At 41.3% G+C, this 20,219-nt stretch overlaps 1 protein-coding gene across 1 annotated transcript in view; it reads right to left on the bottom strand.

Annotated features, from left to right (window-relative positions):
* Nucleotides 1-20,219, bottom strand: part of LOC129813071 (tetratricopeptide repeat protein 7B-like) — a 64,403-nt gene that overhangs the window by 10,633 nt on the left and 33,551 nt on the right. The window contains 4 exon segments of the mRNA XM_055865227.1: nucleotides 2,134-2,271; nucleotides 2,802-2,865; nucleotides 3,391-3,565; nucleotides 3,659-3,741. Coding sequence (XP_055721202.1) covers nucleotides 2,134-2,271; nucleotides 2,802-2,865; nucleotides 3,391-3,565; nucleotides 3,659-3,741 — 460 coding nt within the window.

The following is a 20,219-nucleotide window of genomic DNA, read 5'->3' on the forward strand; positions in this document are numbered from 1 at the left end:
TGGAGAGACTTGAAAATAGCTGTGCAGCGACACTCCCCATCCAACCTGACAGAGCTTAAGAGGATCTCCAGAGAAGAATGGGAGAAACTCCCAAAATACAGGTGTGCCAAGCTTGTAGCGTCATACCCAAGAAGCCTTGAGGTTGTAATCGCTGCTAAAGGTGCTTCAACAAAGTACTGAGTAAAGGGTCTGAATACTTATGTAAATGTCATATTTAAGTTTTTTATTTTTAATACATTTGCAAAAATTTCTAAAAACCTGTTTTCGCTTTGTAGTTATGTGGTGTAGATTGAAGAATAAAAAAACAATTTAATACATTTTAGAACAAGGCTGTAACGTAACAAAATTTGGAAAAAGTCAAGGGGTCTGAATACTTTCCGAATGCATTTTATATGTAACAAATTTCCTGCCAGTGACTTATCAGCACCACACTACCATTCCACTACTTCTCCCACTTTTCATCCCATGTTCATCTTCCTCAGTGTGTTCAAATAAAGTTAATGTGTGTGTTAACTCTTGGGCTGCTTTATTCCTGTCTAACTGGGGGCAGTGTCAGTGAGTCACAAACCAGGAAAAATACGTAGAGCCGGATCACTCTCTTTCAATATAAACATATACAGACAAAAGACAACAGACAGACGCAAACAAACATCAAGGACATCCCACCTGCCCAGACCCACATGTTCCCACAGCATCTATTTCCAGTGCTTATAAGACTCTATGCCATATGGCTTCAAATTGCGCTATTCTGCTTTTCTCTGTCACCCACACCTTTTCAAGATTTAAATAATAATGCATTTGATTCTTCCACTGTCTTAACGATGGAGCATCATTTGACTTCGAGGAAATATGGTCCAACCCATTGAGTATCTCACACACCTTCATATGCTATGTCTTGAAATATGCAGATAGATGGATAAAAACAATTTCAATTGTAACATTTCTGACAGCCAACTTTCTAACTCTGGCCATAACTTTTGGACTATATAGCACTCCAAGAAGGCATGAATTACAGAATCATTGCATATTTTAGATTTTTTTTTTAACTAGGCAAGTCAGTTAAGAACAAATTCTTATTTACAATGACAGCCTACACCGGCCAAACCCTAACCTGGACGACGCTGGGCCAATTGCGCGCCGCCCTATGGGACTCCCAATTGTGATACAGCCTGGAATCGAACCAGGGTCCGTAATGACGCCTCTAGCACTGAGATGCAGTGCCTTAGGCCGCCGCGCCACTCTGAACATGACTCTGCCGTTGTGCTGTAGAATTTGTGAATTTAGTCTCTTGTGTAATAAATTCTATACATTAGTTTATACTGGATTAAGCGTACACTTTTGTTACCTGTAATTTCGTTGGTTATGTTCCAACACTCTCTCCATATCGTGCCAATATCAGTTAAGTCTTGGTTCCAACGGTTTAGATGTTGTCAGTTGGATAGGCTATCTGCAAGGTTTTGTATATCTTACCCATCATATAAATATAATTTTTTGACTCAAATAGGATTCCCTCTGATGTCCAACATATTTCAGATGGACATTTTGTGATATAAAACTTTCAAGTGAGACTGACAAACAAGGCCAAATGTTGAATATTCAAGACCATAGTTTACAGAACCTTGGCACACAAGACTACCCTAGACTACTTGTTGTATTCACAACAATGCCAAACCATTGTCTCTTTCTGCTATCAAAACCAAGATCCACACAATTCTCTCTCTCAAGGAGAATGACAAGGCAATTTTTAAAGTGTTTTGGACTAGTGTTTATGATGACTGCACTAACAGTAGCAGTGTCTTGGAGTCTCTGTTGTGACTGAGACTTTGTGCTTTATCTCTTGTTTAGAGATAGAGAGAGAGAGAGAGAGAGAGCAGCGCTGGGGGATGGAGGGATGAACTTAAGATCTCCAGATCAATGAGATCAGATCCATTCAGCCATCGACCGGACTGCAGGAAGGCTACTGGCTCCAGAGACGGAGAGTGGCAGCTTCGGTTACCGGGGCAACTATAGGCCATGATTGGTCTCTGTGGTTCTTCTCGGGTGTTCCCACGGTTATTGATTGGGCGGTTAGGTGTGTGTAGGTGTAGGATAAGGGTGTGTGTGTGTATACATCCAGTATGTGTATGTCCTCACCTCAGAGAGCATCTCGTACTGTCCCCGTCGCCCCAGGGCGATGGTCAGCAAGTCGTAGACCACAGAGGCACTCTGCAGGCTAATGATGCGGTTACTGTTATGCTCTGGGATCCTGCTCAGCACCGCATCTCGGTTGGCCTGCAGGGAGAACACACGTACACTCATCATCATCATACCACGTACACGCACACAGATGGAGACGAGTAGAAAGAGGAGCTTGTGTGTGTGTTAGTTAGTTCAGTGGGAGAGTATTAGCAGAGTAGCTGTGGGAACATTGCAGTGTGTGGTGAGTGGAAGAATGGAAAGAGGAGTGTTGTGTTTGATGGATGACTGGGGGCCCTGCTTTTAAAAACACCCATTAGAAGGAAAAACAAACAGAATGGAAATCTAACACCCTTTTAACTAATGGATCAACTGAAAAAAAGAGAGAGAACTAGGACAATTGTTACTGGAAGTTCAGAGTCAGACCTACCAAACAATGCCTTTAAGGCCTTGCTTTGGGAGTGTGATGGGGAAACTGTACTGGATGAAACAGTTGATGTGGCTGAGAGAAAAAATTTACTTGTCAACATTAGAACCAGGGGAGTTCAGTTGCTGTTATTGTTGAAAAGGTGCACGACCTGAAAGATGAATCTACCTGCCCGGGAAGAACAGAGGGATATTCTTACCATAGATTCACTAATCAGCAACAGGAGCAGAGCCTCCTCTGTGTTCTCCTGTGGACAAAACAGACTAAAGAGAAGGAGAGGAAGAGAGGGAGGGGGGCAATGAGAGGGAAAGAGAAAGCGAGAGAGGGAAAGATAGTGGGGGTAGAGAGAAAGAGAGAAAGAAAGTGAGGGGAAAGAGAGAGAGAAAGAAAGTGAGGGAAAAGAGAGATATAGAGAGAAAGAGAGAAAGAAAGTGAGGGGGAGAGAGAGAGGAAGAGAGAAAGAAAGTGAGGGGGGAGCGAGAGAGAAAAGGGGCAAGAGGGAAAGAGAGGGCAATAGAGAGACACAGAGAGAGATAGTTATCAAACGAGTGTAGAGACAGAGCCTGCAAACCACCTCAGTCAGCTCAGCTTGATGAACAAGCCAGCGTAGCGGATTCCCATTGGGATTCTCATGTGTAGGTAAGCTGCCTAGGAGTGTCAGATTGTGCCAATGTAGATACATACACATCTCAGGTCTGTATACAGGCAGATACTAGTATTGAGAGAGAGAAGGTGAGAGAGAGAGAAGAGAAGGGAGAGAAGAGAGAGATAGACAGGTTGGTCCGTACTTCTCTCCGGAGTAGACGCGTGGCCTGCAGCTGAGGGCGTAGTCCTTGGTGTAGGGGGCTCCCTGGCGTAGTAGGGGGTCGTCCAGGTGGGACTGGCTAGGAGGGTCCTCCAGAGAAGACCAGTAGCTCTGCTCACACATCCCCCTCAGCAGGATCTCTGCTGTCTGGCTATGGTCTACAAAGGGAAACACTGTGTTACAGCGCAGGTGTGCGCGTGCGGGCAAGCACACACTCACAGACACACAGGCAGGTGCACACACACTAGAACCCACCATTCGTAGGTTCTGTGTGGTCCTGGTCTCTACAGCTTGGAGGATCTCCCGGAAGCGGCCCACTCCCTGGGTCAGGTTACTGTGGCAACAACAAATATTATTATGTCATCATCTGTCTCTAAAGTATGGGGGAAGCACTGGACATCTGAGGCCACAGATTATATATAGTGGAGGATATTGTATACATATTATATATAGCGGTGGATAGTGGATACATATTACATATAGCGGTGGATAGTGGATACATATTATATATAGCGGTGGATAGTGTATGCATATTATATATAGCGGTGGATAGTGTATACATATTATATATAGCGGTGGATAGTGTATACATATTATATATAGCGGTGGATAGTGGATACATATTATATATAGTGGTGGATAGTGGATACATATTATATATAGCGGTGGATAGTGTATACATATTATATATAGTGGATGCATTTTATATATATAGTTGTGGATAGCGGAAACATATTATATATAGTTGTGGATAGCGGAAACATATTATATATAGTTGTGGATAGCGGAAACAAATTTTATATAGTTGTGGATAGAGGAAACATATTATATATAGCTGTGGATAGAGGAAACATATTATATATAGTTGTGGATAGCGGAAACATATTATATATAGTTGTGGATAGCGGAAACATATTATATATAGCTGTGGATAGCGGAAACATATTATATATAGTTGTGGATAGCGGAAACATATTTTATATAGTTGTGGATAGCGGAAACAAATTTTATATAGTTGTGGATAGAGGAAACATATGGGGGATAGTGGATACATATTTTATATAGCTGTGGATAGCGGAAACAAATTTTATATAGTTGTGGATAGAGGAAACATATGGGGGATAGTGGATACATATTATATATAGTGGTGGATACATATTATATATAGTCGTGGCAGTGGATACATATTATACATAAACACAGCAAAAGAAACGTCCCCTTTTCAGGACCCTGTCTTTCAAAGATAATTCGTAAAAATCCAAATAACTTCACAGATCTTAATTGTAAAGGGTTTAAACATTTTTCCCATGCTTGTTCAATGAACCATAAACAATTAAGGAACATGCACCTGTGGAACGGTCATTAAGACACTTACAGCTTACAGACGGTAGGCAATTAAGGTCACAGTTATGAAAACTTAGGACACTAAAGAGGCCTTTCTACCGACTCTGAAAAACACCAAAAGAAAGATGCCCAGAGTCCCTGCTCATGTGCGTGAATGTGCATTAGGCATGCTGCAAGGAGGCAATAAATTGCAATGTCCATACTGTGAGAAGCCTAATACCCTGACATCGCGGATAGCGGAAACATATTATATATAGCTGTGGATAGCGGAAACATATTATATATAGTTGTGGATAGCGGAAACATATTTTATATAGTTGTGGATAGCGGAAACATATTATATATAGCTGTGGATAGCGGAAACATATTATATATAGCTGTGGATAGCGGAAACATATTATATATAGTTGTGGATAGCGGAAACATATTTTATATAGTTGTATAGATTCCTATATAAATTTAGGAATCTATGTTATTCAATTATTGCACCCACACTGCTCGCACGTGTCAACGAGCGTCTGTGTTGCCAAGGGCTAAAATAGAAGTCATTCCTATTTGTGACGCAGATCGCCCTGCAAGTCCTGCCTCTCCCATCTCCTCATTGGTTTAAAGAAGCAGGGCCATCTCCTCACGTGGGTGATTGAAAGACGAACTTTAGCCGGTTGTCGTGGTAATACTATGAAAGTTTAGATGCCAATCACCATATAAGTTAAACGTTGAAAAAGCCTGGAAGGAGGAGAGATGACTAGAAACGATTCGGTTGACCGTTTTACTGTGTGGATTAATTGTCGGAGTAGAGGACCTTGTGCAGGTAAAATAACAACCTAATGTTTATATCCCAGGACAAATTAGCTAGCAACAGCAAGCTAGCTAAATAGGACAAATTAGCTAGCAAGTGCAAGCTAAATTGCCATAAATGTTTCATGCTTTTAGACCTGTCCCCAAATTAATGTCATTGGTTCAGAGTTTGTTTTGATATTTTAACCTGTGAGTCGTGGTCGCGTTTGGTGTAGGGGAACAAAATAAATGTATGCACGATGGCGCATGTGCGCAGCCGGTTTGGGTTCCGTGTTAGACAGCGCTACAGGGAGACAGGACAGACAGCTGATCATCCTTGCAGCGGGAGACCACGTGTAGCAACACCTGCACAGGATCGGTACATCCGAACATCACACCTGCGGGACCGGTACAGGATGGCAACAACAGCCCGAGTTACACCAGGAACCCACAATCCCTCCATCAGATCTCATACTATCCGCAATAGGCTGAGAGGCTGGACTCAGGGCTTGTAGGCCTGTTCTAAGGCAGGTCCTCACCAGACATCACCAGCAACAACGTTGCCTATCGGCACAAACCCACCGTCGCTGGATTTTGTCTCACCAGGGGTGATGGTCGGATTCGCGTTTATTTTTTGAAGGAATGAGAGTTACATGGAACCCAAACCAGCTGCGCACGTGCGCCATTGTGCATAAATTTATTTTGTCCCCCCACACCAAACGCGATCACGACACGCAGGTTAAAATATCAAAAAACAAACTGAAACAATTACATTAATTTGGGGACAGGTCGAAAAGCATTAAACAGTTATGGCAATTTAGCTAGCTAGCTAGCACTTGCTAGCTAATTTGCCCTATTTAGCTAGCTTGCTGTTGCTAGCTAATTTGTCCTGGGATAAAAACATTGAGTTGTTATTTTACCTGAAATGCACAAGGTACTCTACTCCGACAATTAATCCACACATAAAACGGCTTTTTCTTCTCTGAATTTTATATTGCGATTGACAACTTTCATAAATTAGGTGCATTACCGCCACCGACCTCGTTCGTCTTTCAGTCACCCACGTGGGTATAACCAATGAGGAGATAGCACGTGGGTACCTGCTGCTATAAACCAATGAGGAGATGGGAGAGGCAGGACTTGCAGCACGATCTGCGTCACAAATAGAATTGACTTCTATTTTAGCCCTTGGCAACGCAGACGCTCGTTGGCCCACGCGAGCAGTGTGGGTGCAATAATTGAATAATATAGATTTCAAGAGGAGAGGCTTGCAAGCCAAAGAAGACCATCCCAACCGTGAAGCACGGGGGTGGCAGCATCATGTTGTGGGGCTGCTTTGCTGCAGGAGGGACTGGTGCACTTCACAAAATAGATGGCATCATGGGGTAGGAAAATTATGTGGATATATTGAAGCAACATCTCAGGACATCAGTCAGGAAGTTAAAGCTTGGTTGTAAATGGGTCTTCCAAATGGACAATGACCCCAAGCATACTTCCAAAGTTGTGGCAAAATGGCTTAAGGGCCACAAAGTCAAAGTATTGGAGTGGCCATCACAAAGCCCTGACCTCAATCCCATAGAAAATTTGTGGGCAGAACTGAAAAAGCGTGTGCGATAAGGAGGCCTACAAACCTGACTCAGTTACACCAGCTCTGTCAGGAGGAATGGGCCAAAATTCACCCAACTTATTGTGGGAAGCTTGTGGAAGGCTACCCGAAACATTTGACCCATGTTAAACAATTTATAGGCAATGCTTCCAAATACTAATTGAGTGTATGTAAACATCTGACCCACTGGGAATGTGATGTAAGAAATATAAGCTGAAATAAATCATTCTCTCCACTATTATTCTGACATTTCACATTCTAAAAATAAAGTGGTGATCCTAACTGACCTAAGACAGGGAATGTTTACTCTGATTAAATGTCAGGAATTGTGAAACACTGAGTTTAAATGTATTTGGCTAAGGTGTATATAAACTTCCGATTTCAACTGTATAGTGGATACATATTATATATAGTGGAGGATAGTTTATACATATGATATACAGTGGAGGATAGTGGATACATATTATATATAGTGGAGGATAGTGGATACATTTATATATAGTGGTGGATAGTAGATACTAGGGCTGGGCGATATGGCCAAAATCTCATATCCCGATATAGGTCATTTCATATCCCGACAATGATACATTTCACGATACAGCACATTTTATGCGAATTCAATGAATAAATAGTTTATACAAAATGACCACATGTAAAGGTCTATTTCTTATTACATGTTCAATTATACTCAACAAATAAAAGGTACTCACTCATGTTTGATTATTTCTCCTTTTATTTAGAACCTTTGTGCCAACTTTCAATTAATTATGTAAAATATAAAATATGTATGTATAACATATAAAAAGGTACATAGAAACCACACAACTTTAGTTACAAACAAAATAAATATAGGCCTTTGTATATTTTTTGGGGGGCTTGCCTGTTTTGCATGTTATTTTTGCATTAATACGTGTCACATATCAATGTGCATTTGGTAACTTGGGTCGAGTGTTAGCACCAACTCACAAAACCCCCGTTTCTCGGCCGTGTAAATTGGGGCCATGTCTTTGCAGATGTAAGTTGTAACAGCAGCTGTTATCTCCTTACATCCTCCTTCCTTCCTTGGTGTGCCGCGGGCAAAAGCCTCTTGCTACGTCTGAGTCGGGGTTTATTTTTGAGCACTCGACTGTACTTTTGGGTCTCATCCGTAGACTCTCTCCGTACTGTTTCAAATGATACTTGCGTAGGTGGTAAAATAGGTTAGTGGTGTTTGAGTCTGTTGTCGGGACCGGCCTGCGGCATATTTTGCAGTGGACGGTTTTCTGGTCCATGTCAGACTTTTCATACCCAAACCACGTCCACGCGACCGAAGTAGCCCCTCTTTTAGGTACGAGCTCCGTGTCTCCGGGCTCTGTGTCACGTTCACTCTCCTCCATGTTTGTTTGTGTTGCAAATTTCCTCCCACACGTGACGCAAAGCGTCGTCCAATTGACAAAAAATATTGCCGTAAACAGTGTGATTTGCGTCTATCGTCACACAATATATATCGTCATATCGCCCAGCCGATGTGGATACATATTATTATATAGTGGAGGATAGTGGATACATATGATATACAGTGGAGGAAATTGGATACATATGATATACAGGGGAGGATAGTGGATACATTATATATATAATGGTGGATAGTGGATACATATACACTATCGTTCAAAAGTTTGAGGTCACTTAGAAATGTCCTTGTTTTGAAAGAAAAGCTAAATAAAATTACATTAAAATAACATCAAATTAATAAGAAATACAGTGTAGACATTGTTAATGTTGAAAATGACTATTGTAGCTGGAAACAGCAGATTTTTTATGGAATATCTACATAGGCGTACAGAGGCCCATTATCAGCAACCATCACTCCTGTGTTCAAATGGCACGTTGTGTTAGCTAATCCAAATTCATCATTTTAAAAGGCTAATTGGTCATTAAAAAACCCTTTTGCAATTATGTTAGAACAGCTGAAAACTGTTGTTCTGATTAAAGAAGCAATAAAACTGGCCTTCTTTAGACTACTTGAGTATCTGGAGCGTCAGCATTTGTCGGCTTCTCTTTAAAAAACAAGGACATTTCTAAGTGACCCCAAACTTTTTAACGGTAGTGTATATAATGGAGGATAGTGGAAACTCTTCCTAGAACTGGCCGCCCGGACAAACTGAGCAATCGTGGAAGAAAGGCATTGGTGAGGGAGGTGACCAAGAATCCGATGGTCACTCTGACTGAGCTCCAGAGTTCCTCTGTGGGGAACCTTCCAGAAGGACAACCATCTCTGCAGCACTCCACCAACCAGGTCTTTATGGTAGAGTGGCCAGACGGAAGCCACTCCTTAGTAAAAGGCACATGACAGCCCGCTTGGAGTTTGTCGAAAGGCACCTAAAGAATCCCAGACCATGAGAAACAAGATGAAAAGGGAAAGATGAAAAGAGAAAAGTACAGACAGATCTTTGACGAAACCTGCTCCAGAGTGCTCAGGACCTCAGACTGGGGTGAAGGTTCACCTTCCAAACAGGACAACAATCCTAAGCACACAGCCAAGACAACACAGGAGTGGCTTTGGGGCAAGTCTCTGAATGTCCTTGAGTGGCCCTGCCAGAGACCGACTTCAAGCCAATCGAACATCTCTGGAGACCTGAAAATAGCGATGTCCCCCATCCAACCTGACAGAGGATCTGCAGAGCAGAATGGGAGACACTCCCCAAATACAGATGTGTCAAGCTTGTAGCGTCAAACCCAAGAAGACTTGAGACTGTGATCACTGCCAAAGGTGCTTCAACAAAGTACTGAGTAAAGGGTCTGAATACTTACGTAAATTTCATATTTCAGTTTTTTATTTTTAATAAATTAGCAAACATTTCTAAAGACCTGTTTTTGCTTTGTCATCTTAGAATAAGGCTGTAACGTAACAAAATGTGGAAAAAGTAAAGGGGTCTGAATACTTTCAGAATGCACCATATATAGTGGTGGATAGTGGATACATATTATATATACTGGATACATATTACATATAGTGGTGGATAGTGGAGACATATTATATATAGTGGTGGATACAAGAGAGAATAAAGTAGATGGCATGGGTCAAACGTCTGATTTATGACCCTATGTCCGGATGATTGCGTACATGCCCAAATATGGGCATCCGGGCCGGGACATCCTGTTCCTGTTGTCACGTGTTAGAGGGTGTGTTATGGTATATCTATATTGCATCTATTCCTTTGAAGTTGTCATGATGATTGATGTGTAGGGACCTGGTTGAACTGGGGGCGGGGGGGGTTGAACATTTCATAGAGGATGACCCCACACCCACCCTATTTTATTGCCCTTAGGGTTGTTGTCTATGAAGTAGGAATGTCCGGGGGGGGGGTTTGTATTTGCGGCAGACGCATTATAAATAAAGCCCAGAACAAGACATGCGGCCCCAGAACACTAAACAAGATTTTAAAAATAAGCATGGATTTTATGAGCAGTGGCAAAGCAGTGATGACTGTAACAACGGAAGCAGGACCGCGGTTGAAACATAGAGAAAGGGCCAAGTATAAAGCCACAATATACGATGCGCCAAAAAAGCGGTTTCTAAGTGTGTATAGAACCCAAATACTGCCCGCAACTGCACTGAAAGATCAAGTGATGATGTCTAATGGACAGCAATGGGGGTATCAGTTGGATTACCAGGCCTGTAGAGTGAAGCTCTATACCGTAGCCGAAGGAGAAGAATATACAGACCGGACTTTAGGAGTGGACTAGGGCTTGAAGACTGGTCGGTTTTTCACAAGGTTGTGTGTCCCGAACTGAGAGTTATCATAAAGGGGTATAGCGTGTTCACGGGCTATGAGACCCGTTGGGAAGGTACCCCTGACTCCTCAGGAAGAGTATTTCACAGGGTGAAAATACAAAGAAAGAATGGACTTCCATGTGGATGCGTGGAGTTCTATATCAGCAACGAGAAAACCCGCAACCAAAACATTTGTGATGGCGGCCTGACTGGGGATTTTAGGTTGCGCATGCTTATTCCTTTTAAAAGTTGGGATCTAATGGAATTGAAAATGTTAGAGTTGTTGGATGCTCTTTTTGTACAGAGCCAACAGTGGCAGAGCATTGTTAAGCTAAGGAAGTGCATAATATATACTACGAATCCTGAGGATTATGATTCAATGGATCCCCAAGAAGGTACATCCTCTGAAGGGTCAGCCCCCGAAGAAAACTAAGTACGCGGCTGCGTTAACCACGCCCTGATAACCAAAGGACTGGTTCAACAATAAAAGGAGTGCCCCTAAAGCCTCCAGTTCTTCATTTCAGCATATACCATGGATATTCATACAACATACCAGGACTCCGATACGTCATGGGGGCCAGACCCTAAGGACTCTATGCCTCGCAGCCCACCATTCTACTCCCCCCAGGCAAGACCCACGACACCACCTACATGTACACAGCCTGAGGATGTGTTTGATGGGGTGGTCAGTACTATTTTTGTGGACACCATCTGTAGCCACGTGGTGATTGGAGAGTATATAAGAGAAAAATTAATCGGTTGTGAGATCAATCACCCCAGTCAGCGCCGTCATCTCTGCCTATACGAGCCCCCAAGATACTACTTCTTCAACCATTTTTAGGAACTGGTGAAAAGACCGTGGTCCTGCAGGTTTATACCTTCGCTGGTCAGAGCCCTGGAGTCTATGGGTCTTGTGCCGTCTATTCCCAGAGTTTACGGGGTAACCGAGGCATTCCTACATGAACTGAAGGAGGCAATCTACATCAACGAGAAACTCAAAGAAATCCGACACACCCTGGTGGACGACAACAAATACAGGGAAGCTGTAGTGGCTGATGTGATGACTTTCTGGCTCAATAAACCCCAAGAGACCGAGTGACAATACCTATTTGTTATTTAGATGTAAAGCAATGGGCAACTATATGCATACGATGTTAGAGAGAATAAATAAATTTTTTCTTTTGAGAGAACTTACAAATCTTATGCATCAAATTATTGAAAATAAAGTGAACAATGTATCGTTCTACACAACACACAATGCCTGGGCTAATGTAGAGCGTGTGCTAAGAATGGAGCAAATCATGAATCATGTACGACATACGGGCGAGAGTCTACAATGGACACAAATGGTATCCCGTCTTGTGGATGATTCTGAAGAACTAGAAACAACTTTGTCTAAGATTTTACTTTATTTGTTTGAAACACCATTTAATTGTAACATGTATCATATTTGTTGTTTATATACTTATATAGCGGATGTGTGTGTTTTAAAAATTCAGCGACACAAGCCTGTAAATCTAAACCAAATATACAGGGTGTTGCATGCTGGGATCATTAAGAAAATGGGAACAAGTATCCTGCAACGAATCCTGAATTGTCTGTATGCGTAATACTTGATGTTTGCAAAAAATACAAATTCAAAAATGATAATTAAAGTTGTTGTTATTTGAAAGTGGCTCATTAACTTTATTGTACCTCAGAGAGGCAAGAAGGATGGCGGAGCAGATGTTGAAAAACATTTATTATAACCCCTCTAACCCCGGGTCTTATGGGGGTAAGGAGCGTTTACACAGAGCTATAGCCGAAGAAACAGGTAGCCGGTTAAGCGTTGCTAAAGTGAATGACTGGTTAGCCGAGCAGGATGCTCATACTCTACATAAACCTGTACGAAAACAATTTCCAAGAAATATAGTTTTTTCTACTCATCCCTTGTCCCAATTTCAGGCGGATCTATGTGACATGCAGGCCCTTGCAGATAAAAATTATGGAAATCGCTACATGCTAACGGTTATAGATATTTTCTCTAAAATAGCATTTGTAAGGGTCTTAAAAAATAAGAGCGGGGCAGAGGTGACCCGGGCCTTTGACTCTATCTTGGAGGAAGGAGGAGCCCCCAAGAAAGTGCAGACTGATGGCGAAAATAATTTTTTAATAATACTTTTCAGAAACTCATGAAGAAGCACAATATAGTACATTTTGCTACAGGCTCAGATTTGAAAGCTTAAGTTGTTGAACACTTTAACAGAACTCTGAAGGAGCAGATGTGGCGATATTTTACAGATCACAACACGCATAGATATATCGATATAGTTCAAGATTTATTAAAGGGGTACAACAACAGCTACGATAAGAGTATACGGATGAAGCCCTCCGAGGTCTCTTCTGAAAACTCTTTTCAAGTCTTTAAAAATCTGACTTGGTGCGTATATCCAAGTTGAGGGGTGTTTTCAACAAAAAATATGAGCAAGGTTACAGCAATGAGGTGTTCACCGTTGCCGAATGTCTACCGCGCATACCCCCTGTCTACAAGTTAAAGGATTATGACGGGGAGCTTGTAGAGGGACCTTTTTATGAGAAGGAATTACAGAAGGTACAGTTGGGTAAAGACAAAGTCTTTCACGTGGAGGAGATTCTAGATCAAAAGAGAGAAAAGGGTAAAAAATGGGTGCTGGTCCACTGGAAAAACTGGCCCCAAAAGTTTAACAGTTGGGTATTAGAGCACGATGTGGTGGAGGCATCGGGGGTTAACTTAAACCCTCATGCATGATAAATACAACATCATTCGCGTGTACACAGGAGTGCATCATGGGACACAGCGGCTTCTACCTGACTCTCCCCAGTAATGCGTCTGCACATATATATCATAATAACCAAAGTTCGAATTACACAACCAATTTTCCAAAGCCTATAAAGTTATCAGAGGCCTGGGAAGTAGGTCTCAGCGAGATTAGTTGGTATAATATCAAAGATAAGGACCGTGATTTTAATTGCAAAAGGATATCGGAACCTGCGAAACTTATTAAGCCTAAAAAAGGGTTCTATAGAACCGTCGACAGGATCGTCTCAGAGTTGAATGAACTCCTAACCCAGAATAACCCTATACATAAACATGTACAAATCTCAGGGGATGCTGTTGGGGGTATAAAGACCAGCGGTAATTTAGCCTACATGTTGGGGATGAGTCCCAATAAATGGACGTATGTGAAAGATAAATTATTCCCATTCCCTGCGGATATACATGCAGGGTTTTACAACATGTTTGTGTATACCGACATCATATCCTATCAAAGGGTCGGAGACAGTTGTGGGCCCCTCCTGAGAACAGTTCATATAGACGGAAAGGATGGAGAAATAGTCACTGTTACCTACGACAAGCCACACTACGTACCTATAAGCTGGGATTTTTTTTTGTTAACCTTCTGGTTGAGCTTAAAACGGATCAGAACAAAAACATTGAATTTACTTATGGTAAAACGATTGTAAAACTCCACTTTAGACCCACCAAAACTCTACATATATAATATTAGTATTATATATTTTTATAAACATAATACAAATAAATGAAAAGGGTTATGGACCACCAACATCTCGACCCTAACCGCTATGTCTCATACTATGTTGCTCAAGTGGGTAATGGGTTACCCGGCTATTATGGATCCCCGACCATGTACGTTTCGGGGATAGGAGGTATAGTTCGTAACCTCTTTAGGATAGTTTTAACGTTTATGAAGAGAGGCCTCAGCATAGCAAAAATACATTTATAATCAGCGACTAAAAATACAGTAAGTGAGGTTGTAGCCAATGCTATGACCAGAAGGGCGTCACCTGATACCGAGCATCAAGAAGGCTCGGGGCTTATGATGTTGTCTCGAAGACCAAAAAAGAGACCTCCAGGTATAAGGCACAGGCCTGCCCCTAAAAAGCAGAGGTTAACCATTAAAAGAAACTCAGTAAGTCAAAGATGTGGTAAAGTGAGGAGGTCTGGACCAAAAACGACAAAAAGAATAATCGGAAGTATTTTCTAAAAGAACAAGCAACATGGCTCTTTTACACCGCATGTCCTCTGAAGCTATAAAGACAGAGCTCGATCTTTTCACAGCCGCCTTAACCCAACATTCAATAGATAGGTCCAGTTATGTGGAGATAGCCCCACTCTCTGCCATTACAGACAACGGTCGTACGGTCCTATACAACGGTCCTTTCATACCAGGCCACGTGACAACTATCTGGACACCTTGCTGCATTTACGTCTAAAAGTGACCAAAAGAGATGGTACTAATATTGCAGACGATGCCAAAGTGAATCTCATTAATTACCCAGTGGCCACCATCTTCTCCCAAGTGGATGTGACTTTGGGTGAACGCCTAATCAGTCAAAGCAGTGCCACATCCCCTTATAGGGCCATCATGGAAGCATGGAATCAGCGCCGGGTTGTTTAGCAAGGATACTGCAGAAGTCTCTATGGAATCGACAGGCCCTTCTACCGGTGCAAACAAAGGACTGGAGGCACACGCTCGCTACTGTGCCGAATCTCGAGAGTTTCATCTGCTAGGGCCTAAACACTCTGACATTTTCTTTCAAGAATGTTTACTCTTAAATTCAGTTGATTTAAGACTAAAATTAACCAAGGCCAAGGATGAGCGGACGGTGAATTTAGTTTAAAAGTGTTGGGGGCAACGCTTTTTATTTAAAAAGTGTCTGTATCTCCGGCAGTTCGTCTGGGTCACTCACAGGCTTCGATGAAAGGAAATGCCCTTTACCCTCTCCAAAGAATTACCATGAAAACCTTTAGCATACCTGTGGGCAGTAGAATCTGCAGTCAAGAAAACCTTTTTCTAGGCCCTTTACCCCGATACGTGGTTATAGGTTTGGTTGATCACGCCTCTAATACGGGCAGCTTAGATAAAAACCCATTTAATTTTCAACACTTCAAGCAGAGTATGTAGCTCTCTGTCAGGACGGACGTCAGGTCCCTGCTAAGGCTTTCCAACCACAATTTAATAACAACATATCTGTGCGAGAATTTTACAATCTATTCCTGGCTACAGGGAGGCATATCAAAGATCTCTCTTTACCTATTGACAGAAATGATTTTGCAGAGGGTTACACATTATATGCTTTCAATTTATCACCTGATGATGACACCTCAGAAAATCTGTCGGTGGTGTCCCAAGGAAATGCGTTTCCGTACACCTTTAGCCTGTACAGTTAGCATGATTGTTTATGCATGCTCTGATTCAATCTTGGAAGTGAATGCCCGAAGACAGGTCTTAGTGGATTATTATTAAGGATCGTTAAGCAAAGACATGAATACCAACTGTTGGAAAGGCTCATGAGCCGATTGATTGGAAAACTATTTTGTGGAGTGTTGGCTTGGGATGAATTACCTATTGAGAAATGGCCGGAGCGGCCGGCCATGTTTATTGTCAATACCCATCCTAAACACATGCCGGGGGAACATTGGCTAGCTGTGACATTAGAAGACGAAGGAGGAAGAAAAATCTCAACTTATCTTGATTCCTATGGCTTTCCCCCCGGTTTTTCACATTTCCCACAATCTATTAAAGAGTTTTTGACCAAAAACGGATCAAAGACATACTACAGCATCAAAGAAGTGCAAGATAACCTTTCCACTACATGTGGTCAACACTGTGTATTCTACCTATGTGTCACGTTCCTGACCTGTTTTCCTTTTTCTTGTATTTATTTAGTTGGTCAGGGCGTGAGTTGGGTGGGTTTGTCTATGTTTGATTTTCTATGTTGGGATGTTTGTGTTCGGCCGGGTATGATTCTCAATCAGAGACAGCTGTCAATCGTTGTCCCTGATTGAGAATCATACTTAGGCAGCCTGGGTTTCACATGTGTTTTGTGGGTGTTTGTTTCCGTGTCTGTGTTTGTTGCATCACACGGTACTGTATCGGTTTATGCACTTCGTTTATTTGTTTTGTTAAGTCAGTTTCAGTTTCGTTATAATAAATCATTATGAACCCTAACCACCCTGCGTATTGGTCCGATCCGTCTCGCCTCTCCTCGTCCGAGGAGGAGGAAGAATATGACGATAGCCGTTACACTATGCCAAAAAGCCCGGGGAGATTCTTTTGAAGATGTTATGTCTCTTAATAATGATGATTTAAGAAGTAATGATAACGTTGTAGCTTGTTTTGTAATAAAATATCAAAAGTGTTCAAATATGTGTCCTTTAACTTCTTATGGCTGCAGCCCGGTGTCGGTACACTTATGACAACAGCCACTTCAAGTGCAGGGCGCGAAATTCAAAAGATATATTTTTTTTAATATTTAACTTTCACACATTAACAAGTCCAATACAGCATATGAAAGGTACACATCTTGTGAATCCAGCCAACATGTCCGATGTTTAAAATGTTTTACAGGGAAGACACAATATGTAAATCTATTAGCTAACCACGTTAGCAAAAGACACCACTTTTTTTACTCCACCAGTTTTTTACTCCATCAGTAGCTATCACAAATTCGACCAAATAAAGATATAAATAGCCACTAACCAAGAAACAACTTCATCAGATGACAGTCTGATAACATATTTATTGTATAGCATATGTTTTGTTAGAAAAATGTGCATATTTCAGGTATAAAGCATAGTTTACATTGCAGCTACAATCAGAAATTGCACCGAAAGCAGCCATAAAACTTAGACACCAACGTCAAATACCTAATTACTCATCATAAAACATTTCTGAAAAATACATAGTGTACAGCAAATGAAAGACAGGCATCTTGTGATTCCAGCCAATATTTCCGATTTATTAAGTGTTTTACAGCGAAAACAAAATGTACCGTTATATTAGCTTAGCACAATAGCCAGAAACACTTGGGCGCCGACGACTACGACAGATATATGAAATAGCATCATAAAATGTTTCTTACTTTTGTTGATCTTCCATCAGAATGTTGGACAAGGTGTCCTTTGTCCAGAACAGTCGTTGTTTGGATTTAGAACGGCAACTTTCCCTCTTCATTTAGCAAGCGCGCTAGCCTAGTGGCACAAAGCTCTCCATGTCAACAAACGGAAGAGAACGGAACACGGCAAAACTCCCGAAAAAATTTCAATAATCTGATGAAACTATATTGAAAAAAACATACTTTACGATGATATGGTGACATGTATCAAATAAAATCAAAGCCGGGGATAATAGTCGCCTATAACGGCAGCTAAACAAAAGGCAATCCCACTGTCCACCTCGCGCTCTTCAGAGTACCGAAAATGGGGGACACGTCATTCCAAGATGATGTGTTCCATCTCAGACCAAGATTATCACCTCATTTCTTCTCTCACAGCCTCTTGACACCCAGGGGAAGGTGTATGACGTGCATGTATACTAATAGGTCTCGTGCCCATTTATAGGCAGGAAGAAGAAGAACAGAGCATCGATATCAGACTTTCCACTTCCTGGTCAGGAAATGTGCTGCAGAATGAGTTCTGTTTCACTCAGAGAAATAATTCAAACGGTTTTAGAAACTAGATAGTGTTTTCTATCCAATAGTAATAATAATATGCATATTGTACGAGCAAGAATTGAGTACGAGGCCGTTTGAAATGGGCACCTTTTATCTCAATACTGCCCCTTGCAGCCCAAACAGGTTAAAACCTCTACCGCTTCTCCCTCCCGGATCCGGGATCCTCCTCATCAAAAAAGCTGACTAGCATAGCCTAGCCTAGCGCCACAGGGATATCATATAATATAATTTCATGAAATCACAAGTCCAATACAGCAAATGAAAGATAAACATCTTGTGAATCCAGCCATCATTTCCGATTTTTAAAATGTTTTACAGCGAAAACACAATATATATTTATATTAGCTCACCACAATAGCCAAACACACAACACCATTTATTCACCGCCAACATAGCTTTCACAAAACCCACAAATAGAGATAAAATTAATCACTAACCTTTGAACAACTTCATCAGATGACAGTCTTATAACATCATGTTATACAATACATTTATGTTTTGTTTGAAAATGTGCATATTTAGAGGTATAAATCGTAGTTTTACATTGCAGCCACCGTCACAAATAGCACCAAAACAGCCAGAATAATTACAGAGAGCAATGTGAAATACATAAATACTCATCATAAAACATTTATGAAAAATACATGTTGTACAGCAAATGAAAGATAAACATCTTGTGAATCCAGCCAATATTTCCGATTCTTTAAGTGTTTTACAGCGAAAACACAATATATATTTATATTAGCTCACCACAATAGCCAAACACACAACGCCATTTATTCACCGCCAACATAGCTTTCACAAAACCCACAAATAGAGATAAAATTAATCACTAACCTTTGAACAACTTCATCAGATGACAGTCTTATAACATCATGTTATACAATACATTTATGTTTTGTTTGAAAATGTGCATATTTAGAGGTACAAATCGTGGTTTTACATTGTGAATACGTAGCCATAATGCACCAAAGGATATATTTTGGACAGTCACGTAATCTAACCAAAAAACTCATCATAAACTTTACTAAAAAATACATGCTGTACAGCAAATGAAAGATACACTGGTTCTTAATGCAACCGCTGTGTTAGATTTAAAAAAATAACATGCAATATTGTGAGACAGCGCCCAACAATTCTCCGCCTTGTTGGAGCCAACATAAACCACAAAAATACGAAATAACATCATAAATATTCTCTTACTGTCAGAGCCGTGTGTATAGGTGGCAGGGAAGTCAGGCGCAGGAGAGTTAAACTGAGTGTAATGGAGACTTTTAATAAATGTCCATTTAACAATGCTCCAAACACGAACAATGTACATACGTAAAAAATCAACATGGGTACGGGGACCCGTCGCACACCTATACATCAATAAACAACAGTTGACATAAAACAATCCCTGACAAAGACATGAGGGGAAACAGAGGGTTAAATACACAAGAGATAATGGATGGGATTGAAAACAGGTGTGTGGGAAGACAAGACAAAAGCAATGGAAAATGAAAAATGGATCGATGATGGCTAGAAGACCGGTGACGTCGACCGCCGAACACCGCCCGAACAAGAAGAGGCAACGACTTCGGCAGAAGTCGTGACACTTACCTTTGATGATCTTCCATCAGAATGTAGTGCAAGGAGTCCTAGTTCCAGAATAAATCGTTGTTTTGTTTTAGAATGTCCATTTCTTCTGTCAAATTAGCAACTTTGGCTAGCCATGTGGAGTGCACATGTCCAAGAACTCTTAGCGCATGGAACGAAAAATTCCAAAAGTCCCAATAAACGTTGAATAAACTGGTCAAACTCGGTTGAAAATCCAACTTTATGATGTTTT

The sequence above is a fragment of the Salvelinus fontinalis genome, chromosome 16, assembly GCF_029448725.1.
Source record: "Salvelinus fontinalis isolate EN_2023a chromosome 16, ASM2944872v1, whole genome shotgun sequence".
Taxonomy (NCBI): Eukaryota; Metazoa; Chordata; class Actinopteri; order Salmoniformes; family Salmonidae; genus Salvelinus; species Salvelinus fontinalis.